Source organism: Scatophagus argus, chromosome 12 (assembly GCF_020382885.2).
Source record: "Scatophagus argus isolate fScaArg1 chromosome 12, fScaArg1.pri, whole genome shotgun sequence".
Lineage (NCBI taxonomy): Eukaryota > Metazoa > Chordata > Actinopteri > Scatophagidae > Scatophagus > Scatophagus argus.
Window position 1 is genome coordinate 17842152 of NC_058504.1, and position 20314 is coordinate 17862465.

Sequence of the window (20314 nt, forward strand, 5' to 3'; positions counted from 1 at the left end):
GGCCTGGAGTTTGCCAAAAGGCACCTGAAGGACTCTCAGACCACGAGAAACAAAATTCTCTGGTCTGATGAAACAAAGATCGAACTCTTAGGCATGAATGACAAGTGTCATGTCTGGAGGAAACCAGGCACTGCTCATCACCTGGCCAATACCATTCCTACTGTGAAGCATGGTGGTGGTAGCATCATGCTGTGGGGATGTTTTGCATCAGCAGGAACTGGCACTAGCAAGGGTCAAAGGAAAGATGACTGCAACAATGTACAGAGACATCCTTGTTGACAACCTGCTCCAGAGTACACTAGACCTCAGACTGGGGTGAAGGTTTATCTTCCAACAGGACAACGACCCTCAGCATACAGCCAACATCAAAATGGAGTGGCTTCAGGACAGCTCTGTGAATATCCTTGATTGGCCCAGCCAGAGCCCAGACTTGAACCCTACTGAGCATCTCTGGAGAGATCTGAAAATGGCTGTGCACCGAAGCTCCCCATCCAACCTGATGGCGCTTGAGAGGTTCTGCATTGAAGAGTGGGGGAAACTGCCCAAAAATAAGTTTGCCAAGCTTATAGGATTATACTCAAAAAGACTTGAGGCTGTAATTGCTGCCAAAGGGGCTTCAGCAAAGTATTGATCACAGGGTGTGAATACTTATGTACATCTTATATTTTTGTTTTTTATTTTTAATAAATTTTCAAAAAAATCAAGCAAACTTGTTTCACTTTGTCACTATGGGGTATTTTGTGTAGAATTCTGAGAGGAAAAAATGAATTTAATCCATTTTGGAATAAGACTAACATGACAAAATGTGCAAAAAGCGAAGCAGTGCGTACTTTCTGGATGCACTGTAAGTGTGTTGCCAAGGTGCCACGGTGACTAGCTGTTGGTCAACAGATAAAGTGACGTTAGCTGACCACTTATCATGAGCTGAAACCTGATAATATGACAAAGAACTGGTTAATAATTGGCCAATTTTTAAAAATGAACGTCACAGTAAAATGACTCAAAGTAAAAGTCTTGATAGGAGATCTCTCTCTTTTGATCAGCTAGGCTTATCTGAAGTCTGTTGAATGCGCAGTAACACCTCTCTGCTCGCTTTAATCCATAAAGGTGTCAACTGTGCATATTGATTTTACATATTTAACAATGATGTTTAATTTTTCTCTCACAGCTTGTTCTACACTCCTGAACAGTTCCGGATGCATAGTTGGCACATGCCACAGCTTTAACACGCCTTGTATTTTAAACCTGACTTGACTTCACACACTTAAATCCTTAACTGTTCACATACTGGAAGATTTGGCATTTTTGCAGTCCCAGTTGCTGAAGCAATTTATTCATTAATCAATAAACAGACAGAAAATTAATGGGCAACCATTTTGATAACTGATTAAAATTTTAAGTAATTTTTGAGGCAGAAAAGCCTCAAAAATTTTGATGGTTTCAGGCTCACAACTGTGAGAATTTTCTGCTTCTCCTTTACGTTATATTAAAGTGAATATCTTTGTTGTTTCGGGCTCTTGGTCAGACTAATAAAACAGTTTAAAAGCATCACCTTTTGAGCTTTAAGACTTGAAAGTTGACCATAATAGGCCGTTTTCACATTGGACATCTTCACTTGTCATAGTAAAGTACAAGTACCTCAAAATTGTTGTTAAGTACAGTATTTCAGTAAATGTTAGTTATTTTCAACTACTGCCTGTTAGTGTCAACAGCCAAGCAGTGCTTTAATTCTGAAGTTGGTCAAGGTTGGGGTTCACACCTATCAAATAAATATAGTGGCATAAAAGGTGCAATAGTCCCATCTTTACTGTAGTACAACAACAGTAAAGCAGCATTGCTTTTGTGTAAAATACTGATAATGTATCAAGCACTGTGATATAAATTGGTAATTGGATCCAGCGCTGACAGCTGGGGTATACTGATCTATATCCCTTACTCTCTTTTAACCTCTCATACATCAGACACACACACATATGCTGCAACATCCATACTGAACACAAACAACAAAGCTGTTCATTTAATGGGAATACATTTTTATTGCGAGATTATCATCCAAAGCAAAATGGTATCAGAGAGATCATTGGGATTCTTCGGTTAAGCCATCAAATATTTTTCATATTTTCATAGTTTTGTGCAAGGCATGTAATGAAAATAATATTGGAATAATAATTTATATCACGTTCACCATGGAAATAAAAACATGTAGGCCATCAAATGTTAACAGTAATCAAACATAATCAATGCCTTCCTTAAAAATGCATTCCATGTATTGTCATATGATTTCACTTGAAGACAAACATCAGCAAAAACAGCTCCTGTGCAAATGAAAGGGATACATTTCAAGCATCAGCTTCATAAGAGCACCCTGTGGCTCATTGGCAGCCAGGGTCTTGGTGGCCTTTAGGATAAGGAGGGGCCAGAATAAGCGGTTGCTCTTAGCAATGGGGGGTTAAGGAGCGCTGAGATGATTGAGAGGGTAGGCAGGGGTAGTATCTTACAGAGGTAATCATTATAAAGTGCCAAAGAGCTTCACACTAAATGAACCTGAGATTTAAATACACTCTATGTTTGTATGTGTCATTGTACATCTACCTTAGTGTGTGTGTGTGTGTGTGTGCATCTGTACAGTCGCAGATTATAGTGAAGAGCCTGAGATTCAGGTTTGCTGTTGTTTAGAAGCTCAGCTACAAGCTGCTACAGAGTAGCCCTTGAACACGGTCTGTTAGCCAGTGCTGAGGGCCTCAAATCAAGATGCCCATATGCAATCAAGGCTTATAATTATAGACGAGCTTCAGACTTGCAGAGGAAATGGAAGGGAGCTTTCAAGGGAGTGCAAGGTTTCAGACAGATGGAAAACAGGGAGACGATCGAGGCACAGAGATGGGGGCAATGGGAGTGAACAGTTGGAGAATATGTTATGTCAGCATGTCCCAAAGACAGCAGCAGCACAAAGCTGTCCAGCAGGCTGTCAGGCATGTGTCTCCTGTGTCATCTCTTCTCCTGTCCTCCACCACGTACACTGGAGAGTCAAAAAGAGAGAGAAAAGCAAGAGGACAGAAATAGAGTTGACAAAGACAAGATAGAGAAGAAGAGAAAGGAAGACAATTTAAAGAAAGCAATTAGTGGTTCCTTTTCTGAAATTGTTTAATATAAAACCAGAGATAATTCTAGAAGAATTAGAATTAGAATTGTAGAATTACACCGTCAAGTCTTCAGCAGGGAGTTCAACTGTAACCATGGCTGCTATGATTTTCCTCTAATTACGTTCATAAGGGAAGCACATCACCATGGTAATGCCATAGCAGCCCAGAGCCATGATCAGACAGCGTTACAGTTGAGTAACATCAGTACTGCTTCGTGGTATCATTAGATCAATGAGACGAGCGCTTTCAGGACCACACACTTCCTTCCCCAACAAGGCATTTCCTTTTACTTCACCTTCAGCCACATATAAATTAGTGATATGAAAGGATTGCGTTAACCATTTGAGAACTTCACCAGCTGTTCCAGAGAAAATAAAAAACAAGTCAAACAACAGGTCTGAACAAACAGATCTCTCCTTCTCTGTGTTGGTGATAAATCATTCATGTGCAGCGAAACACTCATCTACCTTTTAACAACCTCGTGCAGTGACTCATGACACAAGTGACTGTGTTACCAAGGTGACCAGTAGGGTAAAAGGCCACCATCATCCCAACAACCAGCGACTGCCGATATATTAGCCCCATGTGTGTGCATGGGGTGAGTCTCCACTCCTATAGTGATGACTGAAGACTGGCTCTTGAAAGTGACCTGTTTGCTTCATTCACCTGCCACGAGCAAACCAGTTCATGAACACCTCTTATTGTTCTATGGCTTCAGCAAGAAAATGTGTGCGAGCAGCAAGTCTTATCTGTGTTTATCTGATTTTGGCTGAAACTGGATCATCTTTTCGTCAGAAAATAACATAATGATTTACGGAGTCTCCTCATGGACAGATAACTTCACTTGTTACAAATGAAACCGCCATTAGGTAGTTAGCACAGTCAGCGGTGCAGCTAACAGACCTGTCATCCAACTGCTCGAACTGGGAGAGGAAGTGTTGGTGCCTCAAACTTCAGCATAACCAACAAACAGAAATCTGCAACAAGCTTAAAAAAATGTTGGGAAACCCTAGTATGCAGAGCTGTCTGAGCTTTTTGCTCAAAGGGACAACTTTTACATTCTTTGAAACTGACATTTTGCCATGATATGTTTGACAAACAATAAGGGAAAACATAATGGATCCTTGAATACATAAAGGTGTTATCTGTGTTCTCTGGGAGCTAGACTGTTCTTCACATAATATTTAGCAATGACATGCGTACTTTTTCTGTCACCATTTGTGCTATACTCTATTCTGGATGCTCAGATGGGAGGTGCTACAGCATTAACATGCATTTTATTTCATAAGGTAACCAAATTTATCCCATAGTAATGTGTCTAAGTGACTACTGGGGCCAACAATTTTTGAAACTGTTCCAGTATTGATCTTAATTGTGATCTTTTATTCTCCATTTTGAAAAGCCCTGTAGATTATGGAGACAGACTTTTAATAACCAATTCATGTCTCAAATTTCACCATTAAAATCCAATATTGCATTAAAAATAGTTCTTTTTGTCAGAATCTGTTCATCTGCCATGCTGCTAGGCATAACTCTGTTTGTCTGTTGAGACTGTCGATGCAGCTCTATTCCCAGTTTACTGTCATATTAAAAAATGCAAAATGCAAAAATATTCAGTTTATTCCAGGTGCAAATGACACAATAAGAAAAAAATGTGACAAAAAGTGAATATTTTGGTCAAAAGTATTAATTCCTTTTGTATCTGAAGAGCCTCTCCATCACGTGTCAGTGTTACAGTTTCCCTGTGTATTTGGCCGGTTAATCTTTGCTACACTCATCTGACACTAACTGCTGAAGATTCTGAATTCCAGAGGATTCAAACCTTTCACAATACTTAACTTTACTTTTGCCACTTATTATTCAGGGCTTCGCTTCTCAAATCATCAGTGGTCTTCCAGCCATTCTGATACTATTATGAATACCATACATATCCGCATCATTTGTGTGTTACCACTCACCTGTGTTTTTGGGACCTTCCCCATACATTTGTCCAGGAGGGGGTCCCCCTTGCCAGCCATATTGTGGTTGTCCAGGGTACGCTTGATAAGGAGGCTGTCCTGGGCCAGGATAGGGACCTCCAGGGCCCATTGGTCCAGGAGGGTAGTTAGGGTAAGCAGGATTAGGCTGTGCCATGTTCACCTGTGCAGGGTAACCCTGAGGTGGGACCTGGCCTGGGTAGCCTGGAGCAGTGGGGCCATTGTATGGAGGAGGCTGCTCAAAATTCATCTTTGATTTGAAAAATCACCTGAATAACAAGAAAATAGGAATGATGGTGTAAATAATGTCACTTTTCTTATTTTAATGTGAGGATGGATGTGTCTTATGTATTCATCGATCCCAGCAGAGAATACAAAACAATACGATTCAGTGCAACAGTAAATGCCACATGTCACATAACAGAAATAAGTGCAATTTGTTTTCTGTTTTTATGCATAACTGTAGAAGCATAGATTGTAGATAATATGCTATAGTAATACTGTACATACTTTAAATACTCACATAAATGTATAATAGAACAGTAAAGGCTTGTTCACGTGTAGAGTTTACAGTATGATGTAATGATTTTCCTACTTTAATAATAGCAGTGTATTAATTTTGGGTTACTGAAACAGAAAAAGAAAGCATTTGAAAACAAAGAAAATGCAAAAGGGAGAAAATGAGAATGAAAAAGAAAATGCAAAAAGAAACAACGAAAATTCCTTTTACAGTAGTGATGACTTGATTTGCTGAGGAAGCTCAAACAATGATTAATCATTGCTGTTTGTTGGTATCTTTACATCATAGAGGTCAATGCACCTTTATTCCATTTCATTCAATAAAAGTGAAAGCTCAGAACAACATATGGTATTGTATAGACTTTGTGTGTCTAATTCAGCCTCCACACTCACATTAGGCAACAAATCCTCTGAGTCTAGATGCAAAAAATTCAGACAGGCACAAAAGTTCACTTCACAGAACTTCACAGACCACAAAGTAGTCTCAAACAAAGTTCCCACAGCCATACAGGAAAGATACAGAATATTACTTTATAGTTAGCTGATGGTGTCTTATGAGTCAATGGTCAATCACAGCCCACATGAGCCCTACCAGAGATAAGCACCATTATCTTACTGTTCACACACAGACTTTACAAATGGAGGGCCAGCTTCACAGTGTGCAGGGCGAGGCTAATCAACTGAACTAAGGCAAAGAAGGGGAGAGAAACAGATTGCAGAGACCATACAGGCCTGTATTGGTTGTACCTTCACACTTGGTTTTCCTCTTTACTCAGAAACACTGACACACAGTTTCCATACGATGTTTGAGACAAACACAAGAAGGAAAATTTAAGAAACAATTCCTTTTGATTTTCTTTTGATTTTATCGCCACTCTGAAAGAGCCATAAATATCTGTGATCAGCTGCGTGTCTAAAGGTTATTTGTTCCACTCTATAATTTGTGAGAAGGAAATTAATTTCTGAAACTACCGCAAGTAACGTCTGATAAGAAAGATCAGGGTCCATCCCCACACTCATGGTAGCCCACATCACTGGATTTGTTCGTGTAGAACAGTCATAACAAAAGTAAAGTGGGCCAGCTGTGAAACTGCCTCTCTGCTAAGCCTCCCAGGATTCCTCTGTCTTGTTGTACATATACACTATAAACATCTCAACAGCACTCCAACTCCTTTCTGCTCAGCTACTCCACCCACATCCAATCTTCTGACTACAATAAAACAATGCAGCTGCAGCTTTGAACTAAATCATGTCAAGAGACATTTCCTGAACTGGTACACAAAAAAGGAGGTGCTAGTGCTGTGTTTGTGTTGGATAAACAAACATTGTATTTATTAGGTTCAAAGTATATCAAATGGTTCTTTTTTATCTCTTAGATAACCTAATTTCTAATACCACTAATTTAAAAACAAATTTTATGGGCAGCTCTCAGGTAGTTATACCTGAGAGACAAAGTCCATTTCATAACTTGTAAATACCATGACAGTGTAAGATTAAATAAACTCAAGGGAGAATGGAAGAAATACAACTGTAGTACAAAGCATGACTTGACACTATGTTATCTGAATGTGTTCTTAAAGCTAATGGCAGATTCCTCTTTAGGTAACTATGGTGATTTGCTTTTGTTATACCTTAAGGCAGCAAAGAGTAGAAGATGACAATATTACAAAACACCCCCCCCCCCAATTAACAGGGAGACACTAGTAAGACTGTCTGCTATCAAATTGTGGGTCACCTTGCCTGTATTGTACCCATATTAATGTGCATTAATCATTTATATCAGATTACGTTTGGATAGGACTGGGGAAGTGTGGGTCTTGTGGGAAGGTTTGCACAGCATACAGGCCTCTGTATGTTTACTGATGAGTGTGTGTTTTTCCCCTGTTGGACCGAGTTAGTCAGATAATGTTTCTGCAACAGTATGATGGTGATACTCAAATACACACATGGACAGATCACCTGACACACCCATTAAACAGTCCATTAAATCCCCCTGAACCGAAGTGTCGCAATTATGATGACAGCATTTAACAATAAACGAAAGGCCATCTAACTGACTTAAGTAATCAAAATGTTACCTCAGTGGACAGATGAAGGGACAAAATCCAATCAAGTAATTCTAAAGTAGATGTAAAACCCACTCAGGGCTGCTAACACCAGCTGCTGTTAAGTTGATTTAGGTAAATGCCACTGTTCCTCTTATTAAAAGCACAATGATCTGACAGAAAACTAGGACTGGGAGAGCTTCAATTTAAAATGGGTCGAAAAGACATTATTGGCTTAGTTAGATACAAAAAAGTGCTTCATTTAATTGAGACTTTGCAACATCTATCGATGTTACATAGCAGCTCTGTAGCCTGGCAGCCTGTGTTTACTTTCTCTACGTCTGGAGACATCACGGCTGCATAGGAAGACACCCCATTGGACCCAATTAGCAGGAATCAGAACCATAACGATCTCACGTAAACACAGACAATCATATGGACTGAGCCATGCGTCACAACGAAGTGATACCAATAATAATTAGAATCACAATTTAAATAACATAATATTCACAATAACGTTTCAGTTTGAAACTTTTTGTTGCTTCAAAAAGTGACATTTAGACTCAAAACACTGAGTTAGACTATGAAGATCGTTTGTTATTAGCGAAACTTATTACAATTGGTAGCCTATGAACATTTACATTTAACAAATATTGAGCGCTACTAACACTGGAAGCGGCACCTGCAGGCCACAGCCCACAAAACATAAAAATAAGAGTTACGGACATGTGTGGACCACCTACCTTTGAATAAATAGCACTCCGGTGTATCGCAAATGACAGCTATTTCTGTTTCGAAAGAAACTTCCACCGTCTTCAGATTTTAGCACTATTTTTATCGCAATGAGCCACCCACTTGCCGGACACAGTACGTATCGTTGTTACTGGACGTGATGTCCTTTGTGGGCTATGTCACTGGGAGTGCTAGTGGGCAGCAAAAGACGCGATTGGCTGCTGCGACAGTCACTGCTTGTGGAGTCCAATCACACGCCAGAGCGATGACCGGGGGGAGGGGGTGGACCAGCGCTGAGAGAGACGTCAATGAAAAGCGATGACTGCTGATCATCTGACTTGAGGAAGCATCAAATAGGCCTGCATCACCGTGTCAATGAGGAAACAAATGCAAATTGCGAGCACAGTGCAGATGACCAGTGAACGTTAGTCATTCATTCACTAGTGAAAATTTAACAAGATATGCTCACAGAGAGAGAGAGAGAGAGAGTCTTATTTCCATTACTTTTGGGGACATTACGTAGACTTAAATGGATTTCCTAGAGGCTTAGCCACCACCTAACCATAACAATAAACATTACTTGCCTAATCCTAACCCTTACCTTAACCTAACCCTAACCTCAGCCTTACCTTAAAGCAAGTCTCCACCCTAATGGGGGGCTGTGTTTTCATTCACCATACAACAAGGTGCATTACTGGTTTCTGCCAGCAGATGTCAGACTCTTCCCAGTCAATCCTTTTCTGAAGCGTAGCATGCTGTTTTGCCTCTTAACAGGCAATGGGTTGTTTAACCGACTTTAGCCGCATTTGCCAAAGTCGGCATTTTATTTTTGTTCTGAAAAATGCAGTTATCAGCATAAATCAGAGAACATCCTTAAACATAGTGCAGTTTCAGTGGAATGGCAAGCCCAGAATTAAGACTGGAAAGGTGCAAAAAGATTATTATTAATTAAGTGAGCTGAAAGTTACAGAGAAACAAGTCCGTCTTTATAAAAAGAACAGAAGTTTAGCGACTGGTCCCTAGCTATTTAGAGAATTTGGATGGTGGTTTCTTAAGTAGAGATTTAGCCAGAGCTGTCTTTAAGCTAATGGGGACAACACTAGTCTAAAGTGATACATTTACAGTATTCAGCATTTTAAGTCTCAGAGAAAGCCAGAGATCCATGAACAGTTTTGCTCTCAGGGAGTCTAGGAGGAAGGTTGTCAGATCAGACAATATATCAGACAAGTCTCAAAACAGACTATGAGAATGTCAAACAACCAATTCTTCAGACATAGCTGGAGATGAAGAGGCAATTTTGAATCTAATCTCATCTATTTTATTACAGAAAAAAATCTAAGAAATCAATTTCTATAGCAACAGTGTCAAAAAGAAATCTAGGACTGTATTCATTGTTACTGATTAGGTAGGAGAATTATGCTGTTTTTACAGCAGTGAGATAAGTATGCAGACATTGATAAGAACGCTTATAAGTTACAGTACTCTCTCATTCCAGGCAAAGTAGTAGTTTTTACACCATTTATGTTACATTTTCCTGCAGACCTGTTTAAAAACCCATGTTTCATCTGTAAACCATGGTGTCGACTTTCTTGATTGTCTAATTTCGCTAGAGACAGGTGCAACTGAATCAAGAAGGGCAACAAGTGCTGAATTTAAGTCATTAGTGAAAATTTCCAGCGGTTCTGTCGCAAAGGGAGTCATGGCCAAAGGTGCTCATAAGTGCAGTTTAAGTTGCCAAGCCAGTGTAGATTAGTGGCAAAAACATCGCTCTTGGCATTACACGGATAAGTTCCAGCAGACTGAAATTTAATTAAAAAGTGTTCTGACAGTGCAGATGAGACAGAAGAAATTTTCAGGGCGGACACTTGTATTCCATAGAAAAGAATCAAATCCAGAATGTTAACAATTGAGTGAGTAGGTTCATGAACAAACTGAGTGAACCCGAAAATATCAGTAAGCGTCATCTTATTCAGGTGAATATTAAAAGGACCAATAAGTAAGATTTTATCAGAATGAGCGACAGGATCTTCGACGTCTCTCTAACTCTAAGGTTGTGTTTACAGAAGAGCAGCCTATAGTGAGTCTGTTCTGTTCCTGTTATGACAAGAAAGAGCTGTGGCTCTGGGGCCTCCCTGCGCATGTCGAGCTTTAACTTAGTGTGAACGTCTGAGCAATTTTTAGGTGGGCAGTGACAAGATAGCTCACAGACAGAGTGCAGCAAACATGCACGCACTTGAAAACATGCATAACATGCATAAACGGAGTATTGGCCTACTTTATTGTGAGTACCACAGCAAACAAAAGTCCTGCATTCACAGTGATACTTTAGGACAAAGTGCAGTTATTCACTTTGTCCTAAGTGTTACATTCTTAAATAATATTGATTACTGCCGGATTAACACCTAAGCAACATCTTAATGGTGAGGTAGCTGCATTACATACAGTTCTGTAGCATCCCTAATGTAGTATCATATTCTAGGATTGTGTATAATACAATAACACAATATATATTATCAATCTGTAAAGTGTCTACCTACCTGTCAAACACACCCATATGTACTGCGCACACACACAAAAGGTAAACATCATCTCAGTTCAAGAGTACAGTATGAATACAGTGGCATACCAGCAGCCAGCCAGCATGACAGCTGCCACTGACAGTGGCATTTAAAAAGAAATGATCTCTATTCTGCAAGGTGTTACCAGACCATGTAGCAACACGTGATGAGGCTTACACAATGAATATGTACAATAGGTAGCCTAGACAAAAGAATAAAGTTTTAGACCAGACCAGTTGTGCCTCTGAAAAGCAAGGACCTGACCTTTGACTTATTCAGTATATACTCAGCTATTTTTACTGCTAGTCCAAAGTTGTGCATGGAAAAAAAATGTTGGTGAAATGTACTATGACTGAGGACATATTATGCAATAGCTTGACTGCAGCTGTTAAACGTCTGATCCGAGACTGTCCAATCAGAGATTCTGCAACAAACAGCAAAGGAATATCAAGCTTTATCATAAAACTGAGCAAGCTACACAGTAACGTGTTGTATTATGCTGTGTTATTTGAAATACATTTGTTAGTGAACAAGGCCACGGTTTTGCAGTGTAGCTTTGGCTCTGTAAAGACAGAAAAACAGCTTGTGTCTCAGGTTTAATTTCAAAGCACACTGCAGGAACTGAATATTCTTTTACTGGTGTACTCAACATAAGTCACTCTGTAAAACAATTGGCTGAATACCTGCAAAGTATATCCTGAAGTAAATGTAATGTGAACTTATGTTTATGAATGTGTGCTCATGCATGAGACAAACATCCTCTTCAGCCCCTGACTCCTCCCTTTCATGATAGATTTGATCAAGCAGGTCATGTGTTAGAGTGTCTGTTTACCCCGTCACCCCGGCAGTTTGGCCTGTGCCTGTACCAACAGGAACAGATTACAAAAATAGAGCTTGGTCCACCAGCTCAACTCTGCCCAACACTCTTGCAGGGAAAGTTGGCGGGGGGTAAACGGTGGAGGGGGATGAGATGAAAAGGGGGCTGCATTTGCTTATGGAAAAGGGAGATGGGGCAAGTTTACCAGAGTTCATTGAAACTCAGAGGCTGGTTGTCTGGAGTGAAGGTGTTTACGGTGCCGCAGGGTTGTTATTTTCCAGAACAACATTTCATGGAAGCATGGAAATCACATTCGCTGGTTTTCCAGTCAATGGTTTGATTTTATATCAGGAACAGGCAGAACCTCATGTCACATTCACACCTTTATGGTCATTATTTGGATTCAGTGCGATGTGTGTTATGCAGTTAAACAGCACTAAACAATTTTAACACTTTTTTACTTCTGAAATATGATGTGTGTAATTATATTTTGTCATACTTGCAATGTAACAGTATGGAGGTTTGTTAAATGCATCACATTTCTATCCAATAAAATAAATCTAAAAAAGTCAAATGCATATGTTTGCAGATATGTTTGACTTATGGATGCCACGTCCAGAAAGCAACTGGCATGCTTACAGTAGCTGTTGCTGTCACAAACTCAATGATAAATGGACAAGCAAAAACCTCCCACTCTGACCAATGGATTACCACTACAAGTATTTCTTGATATAATTCAATAAAAAGGACCTGTTGCAAAATTACATGCAGGAGAGAGCGGAAGCTTAAAGTGAATTTTACGTGATTTACATCAACTTTACGCGACCAATATTCATGTTGTGTATGTGAAATCTGAGTCGCAGTTATGTTGTTGTGCAAATGAATAAGGGAAGTGGATGGCGCATGCATACAGTACATTAGTGAATTGTTCTGGACACCAAAGCTTTGTTTGTACATTGGTGCCCATCCCGGAATGGGACATTGGATAATTACCTCAGACTGGGTGTATCAGTAGGCCTATTTAATGTCCTTCTCACTGTGTGTCACCAAAAACTTGTGAATAGCTGTGTAGGTATGTGTGTGGACAGTAGGGGGTTGTGGAGTACATTTGTGTATCATTTTCAGTTTCATATCTCCCCTTTCTGCCAGACAGGAAATCCCTCAAAACAACATGACAGGAGCATGTGGCCTTTTTCATAGTCACCTGGCACCTGGCCTTGCTCTCTGTTCTCACATGTGCTAGCACAAATATTCACACACACACACACTTGTTCAAACAGCACATGCAGGTCATTGGGCACATTCTACAAAAACAGTCAAGTGTGGGCTGTGTGAACTTTTGGGCAAAAAATTATCAATATGCAACGTTGAGGGTACTGTCTGGGTCTGATGTTTGCTGTAGGACACAGTAACACTATGTCACAAGGCAAGTTTACTTTGTGTGCTCTTTGAAGTATTGAGATGGACCCAATACTGAGCATATTTTTGAACTTGCTTTCCTCCTTTGAAAAGGAGTCAGCAAATCACAATCTTTTGGCCAAATGGCAGTTGTTAATCTTAATGCAGTGCAACACTATGGGACTACAACAGCTGAGCAGACTGACCCACATCACTCACATACAGTGCAACATAGAGACCTGCTTATCTGTTCTCACTTGAATACTGAAGATATATGTTGAGACATGGCATCAGTGCTGGACCAAACATTTATACTGGATCTGCCTCGACTCGGGTCATATACAGTACACTCAGTAAATCCACAATTACATATTTGAGATAACAGCCTGGTCAAATACCAGCAGGTGTCACACCCCACCCCCACATTGCAGAGCCTCAGTATGTCTGGCCTTTGGGCTGCAGCTGCCCTCATTCCTTAGGGGCAGGCCTATTCCCACATTCAGTCTCCCTAATCTACAGATCAGTTTCTGGAACAAGCTCTCACACATAGCCCTGACCCTGTTCATAGTTTGAGAGGCTGAATACAAAACACTCATCGATCTGAGTAGCCCTCACGCTTTCATTAACGTGGATCTTGAAATCAAAAATTATTCAAAAATAGCTGAAAAATGTATCTTTCACTAGCCTACATCTTTTGTTTCATTAGATTTGTGTATCTAACAGTAGAGTATGTCAGATGGGCACATATATAGTTGTTAGTTGCTGCTGATAGCTTAGCCTAAAGCAACTGCTTCACTGCTTAATCAGTTCAACACAGATGGGCCAGGTCAGTGTGGTTGTGTGAAGGGAGTTTACTGTAACAGTGCACAAAGACATTCTCCAGGCATGAGATGGTTATACAACTCATTAACTGCTTATCACGCAGGTTTATCACGCCATACATTACTGAGGTCGTCACACAGTTTTGCTCTTATTAAGTACTTGCATCAAGCCTCAAGTTTCACGTCACAAAAGACACAAAAAATTTAAGAAAACTTCTACATTTTATGAAAAAAATAATTAGAAAATGGAAGGTGGCTTAACCTTTTTTCCGCTACAAATGTGCCATCAACATATGCACATAGACTGCATGTTAAAATGGTAAATGGCTGAGCTCTCATGGAACTACTCGGCATGAAAATAAGACAGTGTGTTGGTTTTATTACACTTTAGCACACAGATACTAAGAGTAACACTGTCCTAATCATTACTCAAAATAGAATGTTGTATACATTTCCGAAATAACACACACACGATTGGTGACATTTCAAACAGCCTTTATTTGAAATTATTCACATTTCATCTCTCCCTCCATAGAAAAAAAAAAAAAGTAGGAGCTGATTTTCAGTAGGCCCTGACCCCCAATATTAGGAGACATGTGTTTGCCTATCTCAAAGAAGGTTAGCCATCCTATCTGGGAGGATACAACAAAACTGAGGCCTGCCGTGAGAATACTAATGTATTCCCCAACTTAAAAAATAGGCTACATAGTACAACTTTCTTATTTACAAAAGATAAAAAAAAGTGAAATTAAAAAAATGATTTTCTTTTTCTGTCCTCCTGCAGCTCTGAAGTGAGTGAGCAACTAATCAACCTATGTAATACCATTTCTTTGTTTAACACACTATTTTAGGGTCAAAAACACCCTACAGCTTTCTAACTTTTCCATTCTTTTTGGTTCTTCACAAAAGCGTTTTTTCCCAAAAAAAAAAAAAAAAAAAAAAAGATACAACATGGTGAAAAAAGCTTTATATGCAATGCATTACAGTCATTAATGACCTTGGAGGTGTTTTGATTAATAACTCTCCACAGGAGGTAGTACTTGGAGTTCAGATGTCCATCTCAAACTGGTTGTCATCTGTTAAAAAAGGGTAAAAAACAAAACAAACTGTTTAAAGATTCAAAGAGGAGACATTTGACAGTTAGCTGGCTACTAGTGTTTGCACTCCAGGCACAACCACACCTTAACGGGCTACGGAGAAGATAAAGTACAGACGTTATTAATATTATCATAACTAGTCAGGAAAAAAAACAAAAAACATATAAGTGTGTAACTTGCAAATCCAAACCCCATGACATGCCCTGTGCTTACACCAACCCAGACAAGGGAGACTGAGGAAGAAGGGGGTCAACACTAATCCCCATGGACTTTAGTTTGACATGAAGGATAGTGGATGACGGCTGGATGTATTTTGCTCGATAATAAATAGCTGTCTCAACATGCCCGTGAGGCCAGACCTTCAGGCATGCTGCCACAAAAAGCCCCACCAGAGAATCATTTCCAAAATGAGGTGTTTTCTCCAAGAGGCCATTATATCCCCTAGAGAGGGTTTTTGGAAATACAAGAAATTCAGTAATTCTGTGAAGTTGCAAAGCAATTGCTTGTATCTGTCTGAACTCATCAGCAACATCATACTAACAGCTGACACCATCAGCCTGAAAGACAGGTAAAGCTTACATTTTACAGTATACTTTGTAGAGTGATGGGGTACTAAGCCACTGACCAAATTAAGTTATATCTATGAAGGCACAGCCTCCAAGAGACTAAACTAACACATGAGGGAAAATGACTCCCGTCCCAGTCTTCAACAAAGCACAACTGCTGTGCTGCAAAAATGTAGGCATAGAACTGCACACATGCTGCACCTATGTGCTGTATTAGCACATGATGAATACTCATGACAATGTAAAATGATCCCTCATTGTGAAAACAGCAGGGTTGCCAAGTTCATGAGAAAACCACATTAAGATGAAAAAGCATAATGTGTGTTAGGGATGAAGCTACAGAACAGTGTTTTGTTTGGGATACTTTGGTGTCATAAAATCACAAAAATACAAGGACATGATTTGTACATGTTATGGTGCAGATGTATGAATGTGTCCGCACATACTTTGAGAATGTGTATTTTCCTCTAAGTTACTTCACTCTATAAAACTTGTTAAACTCAGAGAAAAGAAGAACTTAACAGTGGTATGCTTACCTGCAATGTCCTTCTCTTCCTCCTCAGCTTCCTCTTTGAGATCCTGCAATTTCCCAATGGGGTGTGTAGCAGGTACTGTTACCCCTGGAATCTGAGGCAAACAGCATGGGGGGGTCCGGGCAAGAGGGGAGTTTCTACAATCTAACAGAAACTTCCTGTCATAGATGATACGAGTACCTGGGTTTGAGAGAGACAAAGAAAATCTGATGTTTGACCTGCAGTAAACCAACATCAAATCTCACTTCCTAAAATGAAGTGACGTGAATGCTCTGAAGACAAACACAACAGACCAAATCACGAGCTCAGAAAAGGGCCCAGTTTTTACTAGAGCGCCTATGCATCTTGGCAAGGTGCACATCTGAGTAGCTGACTATTATTATCCTCTACCAGAGGGGATTTGAGTGGGAAGAGGTGGATTCTGTGAGCGCACAGAGGGGAGGGATGAGGGCTGCTACTGCAAGGACTTCTAGGAAATCAAAGCACATAACATTCTGTCTTTGAGGCAGGAGGCCTTGAGATTAAAGCCACATGTTTCGTTCCTTGAGTAAAAGTTTGAAAACTGAGGGCAGATGCAACGTGCTTCTGTATCCAGGATGGTTTTTCTCAAAACTTCCCAGCCGCAATTTAAACTTCAGGGACCACACAAATCTTCTTGTTTACCACATCAAATTTCCTTGGTGTGCCTCATGTCTGTCACAAACTGGACTTAGGCCAACTCCAAGCAAGAAACCTGCCATAAAGGCGGTCTTGTGGTAGGCTTGACCAGGACATGACTGATTCAAGGAGTGGTCTGTTGCCGTTATTTGTTGGAGTCTGAACTGTTCTGTACACTATCTACTCAACCTTTCAACAAAGAAAAACATGTTATGTAATAACTGCAGTTTAGCCTGGACAAAGGGAACCAAAGCAGGGGTGGGGGGCAAAGGGGGCCTATAGCACAAGCAATGCATTGCAAGGCAACGTTAGAGAGCAGGACAGTTACGTAAAAGAAAAAAAAGGGGGAGGGGGGTTCAATCCAGCAGTCCAGCAACACATGGCATGAACCCAGTAGAGTGAAATGTGCTGCACGTAAAGTGGAATACAAGTCAAAGCTCTGTGTCGCAACTTCCTATGTTGTTCTCACCAGCGCAGTCAATTTGTGGCACAAATAGAAACATATAGCTCACACTACCCATGTATTAAATATTTCCTTTCTCTCCTCCCAACTTGTACAGAATGTTTTCTACTGTTCCTGAAATGCAAAGTAGACACTAGGGTGACAGGCCTGCGTCCAACTGCTCCACTGGTACAGAGGCCAATCATTTTGTTGTTCTGGCAGCTTGTCACATGCACCCTCCTTCAAATCCCAAGTCACGGGGTAGACAGCTCTCCTTGTCTTTAGATGTTTTTGATATGACAACTGTATGCTCAGAATTGTGTGTGAAAAGTGTTAAATAAAATTTCTATTTAACATGTGTATGCCAATAATACTTTTAATATATCTTATGCAAGTCTAAGTTATTAGTATTATTCTACTATCAATGGAAAGATGGCTTTGCTGCTACTTAATGTTGTTTTGATTGTGGAAAAAACAACCTCCACGCTACATATGGTGGAACGTTTTTTTCTGATTTCATAGTTCGCTCTTTAAAAATTGGCAAATCGTAAACTAGCAAACTTGTTGACAACATGAGGGCTTCAAACGACTGTCGTGTAAAATGTGAGCAACGATGCATTTATCCAACTTCATCTTGTTACAGTTTTGATGTGGTTGTTCTACGGTGAAACGGTGAGCTCGGTTGTATTTTAATCCAAGACTTTCATCAGCTGTTTTGTACATGTGTATTGTTTGCCTTCTCTCGCGAGAGTTTATCGCTGAGCAGTGAGTATTTGCACGTATGCACCATGATGCATTGTTGTTACAGCTGCAGAAGCTAGTTAACTTTAAGTTGTGTTGTGTGAAGCCATTTGAGAAAACAACTTGTAGACCAAATATTAAAAAAAATATTCATTTCCAGAGAAAGTGTTATATTCGAGAAGTTTCTGTTTCCACAGTGCTTACCTCCAGGCGTGGTGGAGAACAGGGTGCCCCCGGGTGTCTGGCTGTAACAGTCGGGTAGCTGGGACCAGTCCTTCAGAGTGAGCACCCTGGTCGGGATGGGGCAACTTTTAACTTCTTTTGTGCCGGTCGACATGCTAGCTTCTGCGTAGCTGCTGCTGACGGAGTAGGACTATTGTTTTAGAAAGTCCTCAAACTCGCTATATGACGCTCGTTCACAGACTTTTAACAAAAACAAATGCCGCCCAGGTTGTAGTCGTTTAACACCAAAGTAAAGTTTCACAACTTTAATTTGAGGCGTGATACGAAAATCTCTGAACACAGTCTAGGACCCGATGATATCCGTCGCTCCAACCAGCTACCAACCGCCACCATGTGCTGTATATGTAGGTCGTAGTCGCACCCAGAGCTCCAGCGGCCACTCGTGATGTTTTTGTGCAACAGTTACGAGACACGTGGGGCAACAGGCATGGGTGCGAACGTTTTCTGTGAAAGACAGCCCGTCGGGACGGAGGTAACGGATGATAAATGATTGATTTCTTTTTGGATACTAATCATGATGAGAAGCGCTCAAACGTTTTCAGGGCCGGATTGAGTGTACAGTGAAAGACATGAGAAAATACTGTGAAGCTGAACTGTAAGGCAAACTTTTATTTCATGAAGATAAAGGGTTTTGTGCTATAAAAAAAGCAGTGCAAAGCTTCAAAATGTGAACGGATAGAAAAAATATACAAACTGATTAAACACAATATAAATCATAATTTAAGCCACATTTCTCCTGGCATCTACTTCTAATCCGAGTTTCTGTTAGAGTCACTACTTGCTCAGAGCACATGCTTCAATTCTCTACTGCGGCACTGATCTGCAGGTAAAAACCACGTGTTATAAAGTGAAGATGTACCACCAGGCTGTGTACTCAACCTAAAGTCCATCACTAGGCTGAGCTTTTCACCAGCCCTTCGATATAGTTATGCAGTATATTGTAATTGTTGGTGAAAGGGATAAAACTGGTTACCATGAAATTACATGCGTTTCGCAGCATGGGCATTAAGAAAATCGCTGTCCAGCTCTTACCTGGTTCACAAAACAAGCGCACCTCATCTCGTTCCCCTCAACAACACTGCCCCCTGCTGGCGTTTCAATGTGTGGACAGTGTAGAGCATTGTCTTTGGGGCTTGTTATATCCTATTATTATGCGCTTATTTTTCCAAATGAGATGATACCTCATATTTACCTTATTCTATTTTTCCCATTCATTTATTATATATTGCATTTGTTATATATTGCATTTTTAATTAATTTTGACATCTTTTGCAGCATATTTTGGTTGTGTTTATTGGATTTCTTTAAACCTTATGTTATATCATATCTTGGATGATGTCTCGTCATTGTGTATTGCTTTTGTTGGTGTGGTTGAGAAAGAAAAAAAAAGCTAAACAAATAGGCCTAAAGAAAGAAAGAATGAATACGTGATCCATAGCTGCACGAAATTCCATGTAGAGTTTCTTTTGTTTGGTTCCAAAATCGTGAGAAAGGAACACTTTCAGCTCTTTTCCGTTTCCTATGAGGAAGTTACTGATATTCCTCATTTTAACCACTGGAGGGCGACGTCGACATGTATTCACTGAGGCCACTGTTCATAATGTAGATAGATAGATGCTTTCTTGATCCCGAGGGAAATTCAAGCACCAGTAGCGCATTACAGCAGTGTAGGTTAGTCAAAAGTAAGCAAACAAACAACCAACGCCTAACTGTTAGTGGAAAAAATAGAAGAATAGACTAAACATACTAAATACACCAACATATGCTACATGCTATATGGATGTACTGGGATTTTTATCAGTTATCTGAACAAATAGCCGTAGATGCTCAGCTTTAAAATCTCATATCATGGAAAACGAATATCTAAAACTTTAAATTCATTTATAGTAAGGGAGGTCACTCAATGAGACGTTTCTTCATTCCAAATGTGACAAATATTCGAATAATTTGGACTGCTCAGTATTCTATCTTGAGCAACATGTAGCTGATCTCAGTGCTCCTAAAGCAACTGCTTCACACAGCTCAA

At 40.1% G+C, this 20314-nt stretch overlaps 2 protein-coding genes across 2 annotated transcripts; both read right to left on the minus strand.

The window, feature by feature from the left end:
• Positions 1-2016: 2016 nt before the first annotated feature.
• Positions 2017-8590, minus strand: LOC124068489 (cysteine-rich and transmembrane domain-containing protein 1-like). Its single transcript, XM_046406782.1, has 3 exons — positions 8427-8590; positions 5102-5388; positions 2017-3019 (listed from the first exon to the last, which is right to left on the minus strand). The coding sequence occupies exons 2-3, from the start codon at positions 5367-5369 to the stop codon at positions 2916-2918; spliced, it is 372 nt and encodes a 123-aa protein (XP_046262738.1). The 5' UTR covers positions 5370-5388; positions 8427-8590; the 3' UTR covers positions 2017-2915.
• Positions 8591-14487: 5897 nt separating this feature from the next.
• On the minus strand, positions 14488-18683 carry eif4ebp3l (eukaryotic translation initiation factor 4E binding protein 3, like). The gene is made up of 3 exons (XM_046405301.1): positions 18250-18683; positions 16209-16385; positions 14488-15085 (listed from the first exon to the last, which is right to left on the minus strand). The coding sequence occupies exons 1-3, from the start codon at positions 18380-18382 to the stop codon at positions 15057-15059; spliced, it is 339 nt and encodes a 112-aa protein (XP_046261257.1). The 5' UTR covers positions 18383-18683; the 3' UTR covers positions 14488-15056.
• Between the last annotated feature and the right edge of the window lie 1631 nt (positions 18684-20314).